This window comes from Varroa jacobsoni, unplaced genomic scaffold (genome assembly GCF_002532875.2).
Source record: "Varroa jacobsoni isolate VJ856 unplaced genomic scaffold, vjacob_1.0 contig00824, whole genome shotgun sequence".
Lineage (NCBI taxonomy): Eukaryota > Metazoa > Arthropoda > Arachnida > Mesostigmata > Varroidae > Varroa > Varroa jacobsoni.
Window position 1 is genome coordinate 83229 of NW_019214535.1, and position 16099 is coordinate 99327.

Below are 16099 nucleotides of genomic sequence, written 5' to 3' on the forward strand. Positions count from 1 at the left end.
GCTTACCGCTGCCGCTCCCGTGGTAATACGATTATGCCAAACAACAGATAGCATCAACAACTGTAGCAGCAACGGAACAGCTGCCCTAGCCAAAGCTCCGGTGGCTGTAGTAGCAACAAGCCGGAAGACTCCGCTGGGGCCGTAGCAGGAAACCTATGAAGAAGCGGATAGAAGTCCATATAATAGTAAACAGCAAACGAAGATGAGACAATAACCACCCCAACGCTGCGCTGTTGTCGGGCTAGCGATGATCGCGGGTATATATACTCAGTCTGCAGCGTAGCAGCAGACATAAACAGCAAGGGCAACACCACTAAACTAGTCGTTGTTGTTCCTGCTGGCGCGTAAGTTTCTGTGTGCAGTGAGTGAATCTGGATCAATCCATGAGCTGGGTCGTATAGGCTTAGGTTGTCTATATTGGTACACGGAGTCCATCAAAGTGAGCTCCAGCGTGGCAGCACAGTAGCTGTGGTATTTAAGGGCACGGCAGAAACCTCCCCCTTGCCTCTGCTGGAGCTGCGCCTGCTGTTTCTGTTCTGCCCTTTTGAAGGGCTTCTGGTGACACCACAAAACGTTTGAGCGGTACTGGCCGCCGGCAAGTAGTCGGACTGCTACTATTCGACTACGAATGTCCGTTTTCTTTCCTTAGTAAATCTAACAAGATCGACTCGTGGTCCTTCGGTAAAGCGAGGTCACCGCCGGTTGGATGAGTCGCATATAGATGTCTGCGGCCTAGAGAATTGCGGAGAAGAGGCACAGACGGAGAAATGTAAAAAGCAGAACACGGCCTACTAGTTCTCTAGGCTTATATTCCAATCCAAGAGTGATGTTAAAGCAGTTCTATGTGTCTACAAGCGCTGAGTTCTACTACATCAATAACTTCTGATGTTCAATAGCTTACTCTACTAGTACAAACGCGATTTCGATAACCTGTCTTTTATTTGGTTATAGAGTAGATCTCCGTGATAGCTTATTAGGTTACATATTTGCCTACTAAGGCTTTTTAGGGCCACATTGTGGTCTAGGTTCGCGTCCGGGCATAAACATACCCTGCTCTGTGCTGAGAGCCAGCCCTTTGATAGGATGTGTTACAGTGGTGGCGGACGTAAAAAACACGAAACAGAGGATATGGGCGCAAGGTCTAAGTTCGACTTCGCCCCTATACCCTATTTTGGTAAACAGTCGAAGGCTTTAGGGCGATAAACACAGCATCAGCGCGTGTGGTTTCTGATGAGTGAGCGCTACAGTTCGGAGCAACGTTTGATTTTTGCAAAAACTTAAAAAAAATTGAAATGGTGACACACCGCAAGTGCTATGTTCACCTATGAAGTTAGTTCTTAGCCAATTGACTATGTTGGTAAACACAATTGTTCCATCTAGAGCTCAGGGGGCCAGGAAATGTCAATACAAATTAGCTTGCAGAATAATGTTTAGTGCGGCTCGCTGGGCGCAACTGCCATTGGGGTAGATAATGAAACAGCATAGCCGATCAACGTTGAATCTTGAAGATGTTTTCGTGGACAAAGCTTTCGATGCAAAGACATTTCACTGTAACAAGATGAGGCAGCTTGCCACATCGCACAAAAAGGAATTAGATTATTTGAGATCAAGCCCTTACATCAACTGGTCTCAACGTGTGGCTATGACACTGAGCGGCCATCTTGGTTCGATGATTTGACTTTTCTCGTTGGTTTTTGTGGGACTATCTTGAGGACAGAACAAAAATTACCCACGACTTGAAACACTGCATTTGCGAGATAATTGATAAAATTCTTACTGAATCCCGCCAAGCCGAAATTCAAAACTACGCAAAACAAAAATTATAGTTTTGTTATTGAATTCTGCTAGGGAATTTGGCGGCTACTGTTCTTAACGAAGAGTGTAGATTGAGTCTGGCTACCATAAGAATAAAAATACGCACAGAAGCTTGCCTTTGTTTTCAATTCTTGAAATAAAATAGGCCCATCCTTTAAAAGATATCGACAAAAATGTGTAATTTCTAGACAACTATACAACGCAACGAGATGTCTCTTGCGTGTAAATACTAATAGCTTTGTATTCCGTTTCGATATCCTATGGGTAGTATCGGAAAGCTTTACAATCACGAGTCAAATCATTATAAGCTTCATCGTATCAAAAGCATAAGAAAAAAGGAAAACGCGGTCTAAGTCCTTCTGTTTTATCTCGGAAGGAAAACCACTACACATACTTCCTACACACGTCCTTGCAGCAGAAGTGAAAGCGAGAATGCGAAGACCACTTCCTGTAAGAAATCTCCAGACACTTCCCTATTTGTCATAGTCTCGTTAGGTTCTGCCATTGTTAGCTACGCTCTTCTGGTGGTTCACTAGGTAGCTGACCTTACAGGCCTAAAAATTTTCCCCTCACCGTTCCAGTTCGTCAACGCACAACCACAATACACGTACGGGAGACATTTGTACCTCTACCGCGGACGGGCACGCATCTATTAGGCGCAGTGGTGCACCGTGACCGTAGCAGCCCGTAGGACACGTTGCCTGAAGGTATTAACGTGCCAACCATTCGATCGGCCGACACGATCAAAATAGAGGTGGTACGTCGAACAAAGCGATGATGAAAACAGTCGAAGGGACTGACGAGGCAAGTCAATAAAATAGCAGTTTTAATAGAATGATACTGTCGGCCTGGCCCAACGAGTATTCGCCTCGTAAATTCCTACTAAGCCTGCTCCGACAAGTTACGATAAGCAAACAACAGGCAAAAGGTATAGACCATACAAATGTTTATAAAAGACAACCGAACACAGAAGAAAAAAAACCTTGCGGCAACAGAAGGATGGAAGAAAGAAGGCGACGTAAGTTCGCAACAAATGACACAACGATGGACACAATGGAATGGTCACAGAACAACTGGAAAAGTGGTCAAAACATAAACAGCATAACAGAGTCCGTTGAGCACCACTATCACTCGCGGCACTTCGAGAAAGATCCAGAATAAGGACTTACAGAAAAAATCGATCGAAAGCACAATTTTGTCAACGAAACATAACGGCCCTGGGCTATCCAGCCCTGTTTAAAACGCAGGAAGGGCTGGCCAGATAAAACTAAGCAAGGGAAAAGTCCCAATAGGCTAGAATAGCATAAATGAAGAACTGCAGTTTACCCCCCAAAAGTGGTAGTCCAAAAGTTTACCAGTGGGAGCTCCTTCGTAAGCTACAAACCTTCACTTAAGCTTCATTGCCGTACAAAGCCAGCATTACAATATCATTAAGAGAAGCGTAAGAAAGAAGAATATTTATTATATCGGTTCCAGATGGTTCCAGTGAACAAATCAAGAATTAGATCAATTCATGACAATATTAATAATAGATACAGCCAAAATACGTAATGTGTGAGGTAAAGCTTTTTTTGTCCTTTAGTTAACACTACTCTGTAAGATATGGTAGGATAGCTGCTGCCATCGTTTGATTTAGGTCCTAGCTGATAAGACACGCCTTTTGATGGATTCCCTCAAGTGCCAATCTCGCTGGAAAAGCAGCAGATGCTAATCTTCAACGCGGTGGAAATGCACGAGTGAAGTTGAGTGGCGCAAATCAGTTAAAGTAGAACTCTAAAGGGGGAAGCAATGGGAAGAGCATATTTTTGTGCTATACGATTGAATGCAGAAGAGTGTAAAAAAAGCAAAATATATTTAAATGAACCAACCAACCAACCAACCAACCAATAGTGATTTATTTGTACTCCCTAGCTTAACGTACGACGTGATCTCTTTCCCCTTACTTTCCATGAGCTCGGTGGTTCTTCTATGAAAGTACATGAGAGGACGCATTGGAGGGGTAGCACAAGCGACAGATTTGAAACTCTGTCCCATTACGACCGTCCTTAGCCGAAATCGATACGTCAATAAGCCAGGCAAAAATATTCACGAATGTACGGAAATGCCATGGCAGGAGCAGCACCGGAAAATGGCGAAACAGTGCAGAAGAGAAGAGCAAAAAGACCTACAATTCATAGTAGCTGCAACGATACTAGTCGTTTAGAGTGAACTTCTCATCTTTTTTTGCTTTGTCCGTTTGTTTGACCCTATCTCATTCTCTCGTGCGTTTTTTTGTCACGCCCTTGTTACGTGTGTCTGTCATTTGCCGTTCATTGTTCTGATTCCTCTTTTTTTTTGTTGCTTATTTCAGCAGTCAGTTTCCAGTGCATTCCTTCGATAGGTCACAATACAGTTTCAATTAATATTTCAGCTTGTTCAGTTGTATCTGAAGCTTTGACTTAGTGCGGATTGTCGCTTGGTCAAGCGTTGCAGCAGTACTGATATGACTGGCTCAAACGCCTCTTCAGCCGCAATCAATCAACGATGCGAAGGTTTACTTCGTTGGCACGTATGTGCGAATGCGTTTATATACAGTTGCTCATGTTTTCGTTGCTTTCAGTTTGTGCCGTGCGCGAAAACTCTAAAGTATCTGAGACTTTGTGTAATTGCAAAACCTAACTCGTACTTTACAAATCGAACTTTCCGCTGCTGCCAATACGCTCTTCTGCCTAGAGATACCTAGCTGGGATAGCCATATATTGGGAATCCAGGAGCCATAGAAAGGCCGCCTTTGCTTTCTCCTCTTGCTTGCTAATAAAGTGGATTACGATAATTGTCCTATTATATTCTTTCTTTCCGTTATATATGTGTATATTATATATGTATGTGTGTGTGTGCGTGTATGTGTTTGCAGGACCCACGGGTGGTAAAAAGGAGCTCCGCTGACTTGAGTAAATCTGTGATGGCAGATAACAAGGAAAATTTTAGTACCTTTAATTCACTCTGTCTATCACCACGGACTCCTTCTATGGTTGATATCTGATGATGATGATGTCTGAACGGGAATTAGAATATTAAACTATTACGCAAAAGCGTATATTTGATCTCTTTGAAAAAGAAATAAAAGTTTATGTAACTTAAGTTACTTTTCCTATATTGAAGAATAATAAAACCGGTCATTTAAATGTATTTAATATTTAAATGCAACTCCTACATGACTCTAAATACCAATAAAATATTCACCAGCAGCAAAAAAAGCTTACAAAACGTGTAACATTACTTAAGGCGAACGTCATCATATAGCGTACGCGCAAATACTCGTTTTTGGCGCTCGTTACAAACCTTCTTAACGTCTTTTTCGAGTCAGATGAGCGATATTTATCCTGACAGCGCCTTTTTTGACGCTTTTGCGAGCTAAAGCTTTCTTCATTCCACGAAAATATACTCGAGGATAAAGTGTTTCATAGGCAAAAAACTTTTGGTAATAGCAGTGGTTGGGGCTTGGATGAGGGGACTAAACGTGAAACAACCGGCGTTCAGGGCGTTTCGAGTAGGCCATGTCACGGGCTTTTCCACGGACTACTGCTCCACGTCCTCCTGCCTCTCCTGCCTTCGCGTTGCCTTTCGTGTCACTGCTCGTTGCCTAACTCGCGGCAATAGCGGCGGTAGTGAGCTGATCGCGCAACCAGGACGAAGCACCAGAAACGAGAAAGCGTAATGGGCATCGTACAAGTCGAGCCGAGTGCAGAACTCACTTCGACGGTAACGGTTCGAGTTATAGTCGCACAATTGCTCTAGTCAAGCGGACGCTCGGCGAGGCACGCTCGGCGAGGCACGCTCGGCCCACCTCACTTGCCCAAATAATAACAACGGCCTCAACCTCCGAACGCCCACACCCAGAGGTAACAGCAGCAACAACGTTGGCTGCTACTATCAAAGCTGCAGTGACGTAGCAACGGTGCGGTAACGAATAGTAGCAATGAGACTGTTTCTGCACCCTGCGGCGCGAAGAATGGGGAAGGCGACGTTGATATTGTGAATAGGGGCTTGCCTCGTACCCACACTCCAGGCTAAGAGTGCGGTCGTCTGGGCTGCTGCTGTCCCCTTACCACTAGGCACCAATGAAACCGTCACCAAGCGGGCCACGCTACGAGTCACTTTCAACGCCGCACCCCAACAGGTAGCGTCAGAAAGTCCGGGTTGCCGACGTGCCTCCTTATATAAGCGCTGAAACTGCCGTTGCTTAGCAGCTGTGCAACAAAGTCCGTTCAGTGCAGAGCTTTTCTTACGCAAGATGGCCACTGACGAAGCTAGTGGACAACTGAATTACCAGTTGAAAGATGTGAACTTCGCGCTCCTCGACGAATCACATAAATAACCGTCCTAATTCGCACCTTCATCCCTACTTGTACTCGTACTATAACGCTGGATGGCAGAAGAGACAGTGTCACGTATCGCCATACTATCCTACTATTCACGACTGGCACTTAAAATGATCATTCGAATTTTTAGCAAAAACTGAACGCTTACTTCCATTGCTTACTCTAACATAACATACAGCCTTAGGAATAGCGGTGGAGTTAACAGGCTAAGGACAGAAACGAGGATATTTATTAGTGTATAATGTTTTTGATCATAGTAATGCAACTCAACGTCTAACCAACCAAAACTGTGCTCAATAACCTTGCATTAAAATTGTTATGACCTCAACGACCAGTAACTACCGACCTTTCAGAAAACATTTCAACCTTTGCCTGTTAAGTCTGATAATAGTTTAGGATTGACGGTTCTCACATGCAAAAGGGTTTGGACGAGCTTTCTGGAACTTCAAAGGATGCGTAAATGGGGAAGGTAGGACAGTGTTCATACCCGAACAACTATTTCAATTGCAATCGGACAGCGACAGTGAGTAAGCAAATGAGCAAGCAGACGGTCTTCGGCGATTACTGAAGCTACAACCTCATTCCCATTAGTACATACTCATTGCACGAAGGGAAAAAGTGCAGGGGGTCAATGCCAAACGTATTGAACAAAGCCCAGAAATTGGGCATAAAACAGAGAACTGAGCATACGTGTCAACACACTACGAAGCTGGTGACAGGGAGGCGGCCAGCGACAAGCTGCACGAATTTAGGCAGCGATGCTTTCGCAAGATGAAAACTGCTCACAAAACTTCGACGGACGAATTATGAACCAGTTGAGAAGCGGAGAAGAAGGCCGAAGTGCAGAAGAACAAAAGGAGGCGTCCTGCTCGAGTGGTTCGCGACCAAAAAAAGACAAAACGAAGCCAAAAGAGAACTACAATAACAAGGACAACAACAAGGACGACTGAGCGTGAGTGTAAGAGTGCGCGGGAATGAGACGCTAGAAACAAGAACGGGAAATGGAGCGCTTTGTATTTCTGTTTTTCCCTTCGCAGAGTTTGCTGCTTCGCTTTTCACCTCATTTGTCCAACCGCCTTTACTACTGCTTCTGTTCAGGCTTTCGTCGCCGCTGTACCTTTTCTACGGCTTACTCAGTTCATAATGAATTGATATGAAGCATGTTGTCACATGTATCTATGTGGCCGCATGCCTTGCTTATGGATCCTCCAATCAGTCGGCGTCGATCTAGATTGGATCGGCGGCAGTAATAGAGCGCACGGATCGGAGAATAGTTCAGTGACGCAGGCTAGAAGCAACCGGGTACCGACAGAATCACTACAGAATCAGCAGTACTGTTCGCTGCTGGATAGTCGTTTCGTTTGAATACGGGAAAATCATGATTTCATCTGTTGCTGGCTATTCCAAGACCGGGGTATAGAAGTAACAACATTTCGTTCAGCTTCGTACTGGCTGTATTGGCCATGAAGCTGGTTTTACTGCTCCTTCTGTCTCAGAATGATGATGATGGAAGAGCTCAGCAAGGAAGGCGCGAGAAAAGCGAGGGGGAACTGCGAATCTCTCTGATGCTGATGGATGACCGAACGAATCTAAATTCCGAAATCCCGCTGGTGGTGCACCCAGTGGGGTCCCTATCGGGTAAGACATCGTTGGCCCTTGCCTTTGGTCGGTCCCCAGATGGGCAAAGCAGCCGACTGCCTTTCTTTTCCGAAGACCCTTTTTCGTGCGTTCAGTTCATATGTGCTTCTTTTTCCCTATGCTTTCTTCCTCCCTGTCTCCTTCGTCGTAGTACCGTTTTCCTTGCGATGTCTGATGTTCGTTTACCCTCTGTGCTCCCTGCTTTGACGCTCTCGAAATCCAGTTTTTTCTGCGTGTATGCCTAGATGCTGCCAGTGCATACTGCCCCTTCGAATTAAGTTCTTCGCCGTCCCAGACGACCGAGCTGTCTGCTTCTTGTCCATTCATGAAGGATTCTCCTGCCGTGCTCCGATCCTTGAAGTACAAACTGACTGCCTTTTTTTTTCCACCCACTTGAACATTGGTCAGGAGACATAGAATCAAGGCTTTTATTTCTAGAATCGCTCATCATCTGGAGAACCCTAAATGAAGTATGCCAGAATAGTCTAACTGAAACGATTGTTGACTGTCAATAACGCGATAACCTTAGTTACTATCAAGATCCAATTCTATGTTTGATAACCGTATTTCAGTATCTTAATTTGTCACTCCCCGAAGTCGAAACCCTTTTCAATTAAAACCGAGCTCACAATACCCTGAGTTTCTTCTCAACTAATGAAAAATAGAGCCTATAGAGTCAATTAACTTTCAAGCCCCAAGGGGTTTCCGATCTCTAGAAAAGCTCTTATCGGAGAAACAATTAAGACGTAGTTCTTCGACACTATCTGATAATTTTCGTACGGCCAATGTGTGGACCTCAGTAGTCCTCCGTTTCGAATCCACACGAGTTCGTCTATCACTTGTCCCATCACCGTCTCCGATCTTGCAAAGCGTAAGAGGCTTTAGTTGCTGTGTTCCAAAGCCTACGTAACGGAAACCTTATTCAGATCAAGTAAAACTCGCAAAGTCACTTCATACTTGGGGTAAGAGGAAATCGATGCATCCTCAAGTATCTAACAAGTTAAGAATTTTACGCTCTGCTTCTGCCTTTGATACGACAGATACTGAGATATTATTCACTTGTTTCGGATTACTCAACTCCTTTTTCTCCTTTCGAAGCCATGTTCGAATTCTCTGCAGCTTTACCTCTCGAGTCCTTCTATCGCGCTGCGTCAAAATCAAAGGCTCAAACTACAAAAGCCTGTCTTCTCCTAAAGATATATGAAAAGGAAATTCTGGTATCACTGGCAATTCCCATTTTGACTGACCTCCACGTATATTAGTATATAAATCAGACATTCCTTCTGTTCTTTCAATCCGGATCAGGCCCGGCCACGCATTTCTAACAAGATAGGGTGTCTGTTTGCGTAGTGTTCATAAGGAAGCATATGTCAGCAATCAGCAGAGCTCCGTGTTTTCTCGACCAATGCTAATACAACATATTTCTCCCCACCTGCCTTGTCTGGGCAATTCCTTAAAAGGATTCACTTTTGAAACGCATACAAACTTTGTATAGGGAAGCGCTTCACGTCTAATCTCCCTAAGCGTCAGTCTGTCCCTAAGGATAAATTCTAGCTACAGCACCGTTTAAACACATCCTCTCGATGTCAGCCAACTAGAAAATAAATATATCTATAGTTGTTGTTTATCAAGCTTTTCTTTTTATTTCTACAAAGCTGAAAGTTGGTTCATCATAAATCGTGGATGCTTACCAATGTTGTGCAGGTATCACGCTACACTGTGCGTGCTCCGTGCACGTTACGTACGTGATGGAGCTAGGTACTGCGCAGCACTCTAGCTTCACTCCAACTGCCAAATATTAAAAGCACTTACTGCTATACGTGGCTTAGGCCTCGTGAAAAAAAAAGGTACCTCCTAAGGGACGCGCTTACCAAACTGTCAAAGACTACTAATAGCTTCCATGCTAAACGAAGCGGGAACTTTAGCTTCGTCTACATACAACCTCCAGAGGCAATGGCGACGAGTAGGCTTTACTTTAAGTCAGAAAAATCTACTGAGGAGTATATTCTGCATAAACGCAACTTGCTTTACATCCAAAATAGAGACCATTTCAGCTTGGCCGCAGCAGGACTTTAAAACTAGTCAATCAGAACCTATAGAAGACAACGAAGAGTTTCACAATGTGTGATTTCGGTTTAAACGCGACAATCTACGGTATTTTCGCTGCTCTTTAAATGGATGGAAGAAACCAAAACGATGGCGACGTAAGGCATACGACGAGGCGGCACTTCTGGGTAAGAGTAGCGAGTGGCGTCACTCTCCTATACGCGTCGCGGACAAAGCACCAATACGTGACACGACGTCGACATCAATGGTAGAAAATGTAAAATAACAGGAGAGAATCTTCGTTCTTATCTAGTAGCACTCTGCTTCGATGCAGATCAGGTCTGATGTCTGCGAGAATGCCGAGCGGCACAGCCCTTACCTGTAGGCTCATTATGCCTCTCGAGCAACGCATTGTAGACCACGTAAGATTATGATTACAGGCTGTACAGCTATATTTAGCTCGATAACTTATAGCTATCCATATGTTTAAACGTATATGCGTATTTTGTATGCATATAAGCCTAAACAAAATGTGAAAATAAGCACATTGTATACTATAGAATTAACATTGATACACCGTAGTTGTTTTATAAAGAAGTGAGACCGTACCAAAGGGCTGAGGTTGGAGTACCGTTGCATGCTTTCTCTGAAGGGACCAGGCGGAACGCTTGACCATCACTCTACATATTTTGCACCACCTCTGTATTTTACAGGGCTTCGTGGTCGAAAGTACACCTTTTTCTAAGATGATTTTTTTTCCAAATTATTTTTCAAGTAACCCATCACAAAACAGCTACATCGTTGCAATGCGGCATTTAATGCCATTAGAAACAAATTTATAAGGGATTTTTTAGATAGGACAACTCTTCACCATCTTTACAGCTAACTTCACCTATCTATCTCTATTCCAGGTCTTCACATTCAAGTTTATGCTTGCTCGCATCTTCGTTCGCCACCCATCAAACGCTTTCTTGCCTATCATTATGCCTCCCGCTTAGCTAGCAAGGCGCCAATCCTAGCGAATCCACTTTCATCATCAGCGATAACGATACAAGGGTTATAAACTTATAATCGCTGAAAAGGTAAAAGCCACCTACTTGATAACCAGCTTCCTTTTCTCTCTCTTCTTTCTCCACCGAATATACTATACCACGCGTGTGATTCTTAACACAACAGCGCTCAATCGGAGCGTTGCGATTCATCTACAAGTCAAAGACGACGACGACGCTGATTCTGAGTTGTGCGGGCGGCTCTTACGCACCCGCGTTGCTAGATGGCTCTAATCATTGCTCCATGAAGGGCTTTCACACATCGACTTACTTCAGAGTTACTTCTTTGTAGTAGGCCGTGAATCCACCGAATAAGGCCAACATGCCCAATGCTCTTCAGAGAGTTTATCCAGGAATAGGTCAAGAAGCTAATGCATGCGCCGTTAGTATTGTAAGGTATCCATTGAAGATGTACTTAACATTATAAGCAGGCGGGTACCGGGTAACGGAAACTTAGATCCGACGGAATAGTTCCAAGCTCCAGGTTCCAGGCCAGACAGACCATGCCGTTAATCACATGCACATCGTGCAATGTCATGGTTGCTGTGTGCTACAAGTTTGGAGCATCTCGTACCCGCTGTCAGACAAAGGCTAGAGTTATATTGTGACGTGGCAAGTTTTCAAAGTTTCACGCCCTTCCCCCTACTTAAACTCACTTTGCCTTATCTCCTTATTTTCCATTCCCGCTTAGCGACGCCAGCTCTGTTGGAGCATTATACAGTAATTAAATCCTCATCAGTAGACACGTTTGCGCACCGTCCAGTTTTCCTTTCAGGAGGAACGGAGAGCCGCCGCGGTTCCGGTCCATACTGAGATGTGGGGCTATGGTGCTATACTGCAGACCGACTGTGTGGCCGTAGTCGGAAAAGCTTTGCCTCGGGTGTAGCGCAGAGGGTACTTTCGCTGCATACAACAGCCACGCACGTTCCCTGTTCCCCTTATTCCGATGCTATCCCATTCTGTTCTTACCCACTCTTTTCGCTGCCAGCTTGTGTTTGTGGCCCGTCAGCCGCCGTTCGTCTACATCTATCTAGAGACGCTCGTGCACCATTGTAAGCTCGCCATGCAAATATAAGTCTACGTATAACGATAGCCAAGCGATGGCGACCGACACGTATGCAGCTTCTGCCTCTACCGCTCATGACGGTTCTGCTTCTCGGAGAGGTATGCACCGCCGTAATAATAGCAGGTGTGTTCGCGTTCTCGGTATTCTTACCGTTTTTCGCCTCTTGCTTTCCTCTCCGTCTTGATTCCCAAGATGTTATCGTTGTCATGGCCCAGTCTGCACTTGGTCTACTTCGGGTTCGCATGCTCACCCTTTTGCCCACCCAGCCACAACCAGCAGCGCCCACAGATAGTGGAGCACAAAGAAGCTGAATGCAGATGACGCACGTACAGTGCGTTCTGAGCCATCTTGGGGTTCTTTCGGCGGCCTTCTTTCTTGGCGTTGCGCTTGCTTACTGCTCTGCTGTTTAGATCTGGCCTCCTACCGTCCTTCCAACCATTTTCTGCGGTCATGACAGCGCAATGATCTGCGTATCTGGTCTATCGTTATCATAACATTATCCATGCGGCGCCGGCGACAACGGCCAAGCAATGTTACGAAGCTTTACAGAATGTCGTGGACCGAGCCGAGGGTGAAACAACGACGATATTGATATATTCTTATTATCGGGACGATACAATATCATTATGTGTTTTTTTTTAGTTCGACCGGTCGTCGGGAATCGATGACAATATAATGATACTGCTCGGCATACATATTCCTATCTGCTTCATATGCGGTAGCACTAGATTTGCTCGCTTGACAGGAGAACCTAGAACAAGGCATGAAACAGGCATACATACGCCTGGTGATTTCCGTGCGCAAGTAGAGGGTATCTAATGCTCTATATTCATGTTTCATAAAGAAATGTGTATTGAAGTTCACACAGATCGGTCCTCGTTTTAGAATGGCGTACAGGATCAGAACAATTGAAGTACAGCCTCTAGAAGCAGCACAGTTTGACTTAACTTAATATACACAACTTATTTAAATATTTACCTACTAACTAACGAACCGAGTGACAACAACAATAATAATTAATATTACATCGGTCATCAGTTGATGGAAGAGCGTATGTTCAGCTTTATCGGAGAGTTTTTTTCTTCGACACAATTTTCACACGAGCTTTCCAGCCGGCCTTTTTCATTGCCTGCGATTTAATTATCGGGTGCAAGCATTGACTAACAAGAGCAGATAGAACCTTTATATTATCAATAAGGCAGAAAATGAAATCTAGCTGTCAGCGCTTGATCCATATAAAAAAAAAGTCGGCCGTAAATGTAGGTACGATATACGAAGCCATCGATGTTTGCTAAACAAAAAACAATGGTGGTGGCCCCACTGATCATAGATTGAGTGTACACGACAGCTCGTACTCGACAGTCAGTATCACCCGCCGTCCAGTATCAATTTCTATTATCAATATCGTAGGCGCAGCTAAACTGATTACCATAGTGACGCGAAGCGGGGCTTTGCCCTCGCACGTCTGTAGGTATTCAATCGTACGAAGACAATAACGAAGTCAATGATAATCGGCTTCTGTGTACATGTATGAGTAACATTCAGTATTATCACTAGCCTATATTTTTGTTTTTCCCTACCATATAATATCATAATTACTAATAAAATCTTATATCAATCTATAGAACCTACATAACGTGTAGCAAAACAAAATGACAACGTAATAATAGTGACACCTTTCAACGTCAAAGCAGTACTATAGTATTCAAGGTAGATAATGTGCTAAAAGACACGTACTAGCGATACCACTCAGAAAAAAACTTCAACATGCTCCTTATACCCGTCATTGTCAAACGGAATAGTATATGTCTCAGATTAAGCCTCGGAAGCAGGCCATTTAACGTAATTGCCGAGATCACTATAAATCTAGTATAATTAAAAACCATAATAATAAAGAAAATTTAATCGATAATAAGCGGTGTTCGATGGTGGCGAAGAATACGGGAAAGCCCTGCGTATATATTCTTTGCTGTTCGAGCCTGGTTGCTTTGAAGGCTACAATCACTTGCACTAATAAACTACATGTTTATAAACTGTGAATGCCTCTCTTATTAGCTCCAATTTGCCCCTTTCTCCTGTCACCCACCGTTCATGCAGACTGCAATACGCTAGGGTTAGCTTCTGTATGCATCCATTTCGACCGGTACACCGACCTTGGCGCGAAGAAGATCGAAATCCTTCATCGTATTTACGAGAGCATGCACATATCAGGCACGTCAACGGTACCGTTTATCTTAGTGATTTAAATCACACACACACACACACACATTTTTTTTTGTTTGAAACAGTGCAGGTAAAACACTACTAAAGTGTATTTAGTTTTTTACGACACGATGCGAGGCAAACCGGTCGATTCAAAAATTTTCTCTTATATAGATAAGAGTTATTTAGCTTGACAGTATATAAGCTCGCTTATAATGGCAACACAAATAGCATCTGGCGTATCCTGTTCTACTTAAATGAATCTCTTACGCTTGCCGTTCTATGGTCCGTCGTTCGATGATTCACACCTTTTTTCCAATAAGCAACTACCGAACCGAATCAGTAATGTAGAGTGATTTCGGATACGTAAAGCATCCGAACACATCACATTACTGATGAATTTAAAAATAACAGGGGCCGCGGCGAAACTCAATGAAATATAAACAATCGCTTACAATCGTAGCAGACGCATGAACTTTATCATAAAGTATTTCCCTGGTTTCAGTTAATTCGGTCACGATTTGAGTTGATCCGGAACCTACAATGTTCACACATCGGTTGTATGTTAACAAAACCGCTGTGTGTGGCTCAGAGATGGGAGGGAGTATTCCTTCTTGACAGCTCCTTAGCACGTTCTCTACGTAAGTCTATTAATACTAATGAATGTTGGATGATACTACCATTGAAGCATACAAACGCTTGCATATATAATGCTAATGGCTGCTAGTAAATAAATATGTTCGTTATATGGTCTAGTCTGACCAATGAGACTAGTCGTAGGTCAGGCTCATAAGAGTTGGTTAATAATTGGCGTCTTTGCCCTTAATGGAGCCGCCACTGCCCGTTCTGGCGCAACGGGCAGAATGCGAAACAGACAAGGAATAAACAGCGAGACTCGTCCCAGCCTTTTCCTCGTCTATTGCTGATGGTCATTGACTGTAAGGAGACGAAAACTAAAGTAGACCTTGACTTCTGTTTTGACAAGCTCACAGTTAGTTTAAGAGAAGAGATTCTATATCTGATTAAAGTCATCGTATCATTGGCGCAAATACACCCCTATGCAGGCCCTCCTCTGATCATGCAGGTTCGCTCTGTATGACAAGAAGCGTGCCTAAACGTTGCACGTGGATATGACAGTGCCAAATGGCTAGTCGAGGTAAAGTTTGAGATTGATCAGTCGAATGATAATGATCGAGTCGAGATTGATGGCGGGTACTCACTCCTTTGAAGTTGTTGTTGTTGTTGAAGCATGAGGGCTGCTTGTGCGGCAGTGATGTTGGCTGGAGCTGAACCGTTTAGCAACGGGCCTGTGCTTGTCGTACCCGTACAGGCCACCGTCGTGATAGCAGTTGTCTGTGGCTGCTGCTGTTGTTGACTATTGTTGTTGTTGTTATTATTGTTAGATGATGAGCCAGTTGAACTGAGGGCTGTCAACTCGCTTTCATTCGCGTACGTTCCATCATCATCAGAGTTTGTACCTGGATAAGCGCCGGCAATATTCTTTATTTATCGAGTCTTGTGAAACACAATCGTGCATAAAACTGTTTTCATTGTAAATTTTCCAATAGAATCACTACAGCTTATGGCTCGTAGTATGGAAATCACATTTTAGCTAGCAGAATGGCGGTACACAAATGCCAATATCTCATAATGATCGATCAATTAACCTTAAGGCGTGGCCTAATTCGACAATACAAATAGAACGATCTCTCTTGCGCCTCTGATAGATAGATAGAGTAGAAGAAAGTGCGAACCATATCAGTATGATGTTGGTAGTAAGGCGCATCCAAGGCTGTTCCAGAGTTTCTGTCATCTGTCAAGACAGGAAAAGGTTTTTCTCTTCGATTGGTCTAAATAGAACAGAACGAACATCGTTTCGTCGCTGCGTAGTTAACATAGCGACGGCCGTGCCGCTGTATGGT

General features: G+C 44.0%; 1 protein-coding gene across 1 annotated transcript in view; it reads right to left on the bottom strand.

Annotated features, from left to right (window-relative positions):
- Positions 1-16099, bottom strand: part of LOC111271647 (teneurin-m) — a 79715-nt gene that overhangs the window by 54049 nt on the left and 9567 nt on the right. The window contains exon 3 of the mRNA XM_086972984.1: positions 15398-15655. Within this exon, the coding sequence (XP_086829110.1) occupies positions 15398-15655 (258 nt within the window). The remainder of the gene's footprint in view (positions 1-15397; positions 15656-16099) is intronic.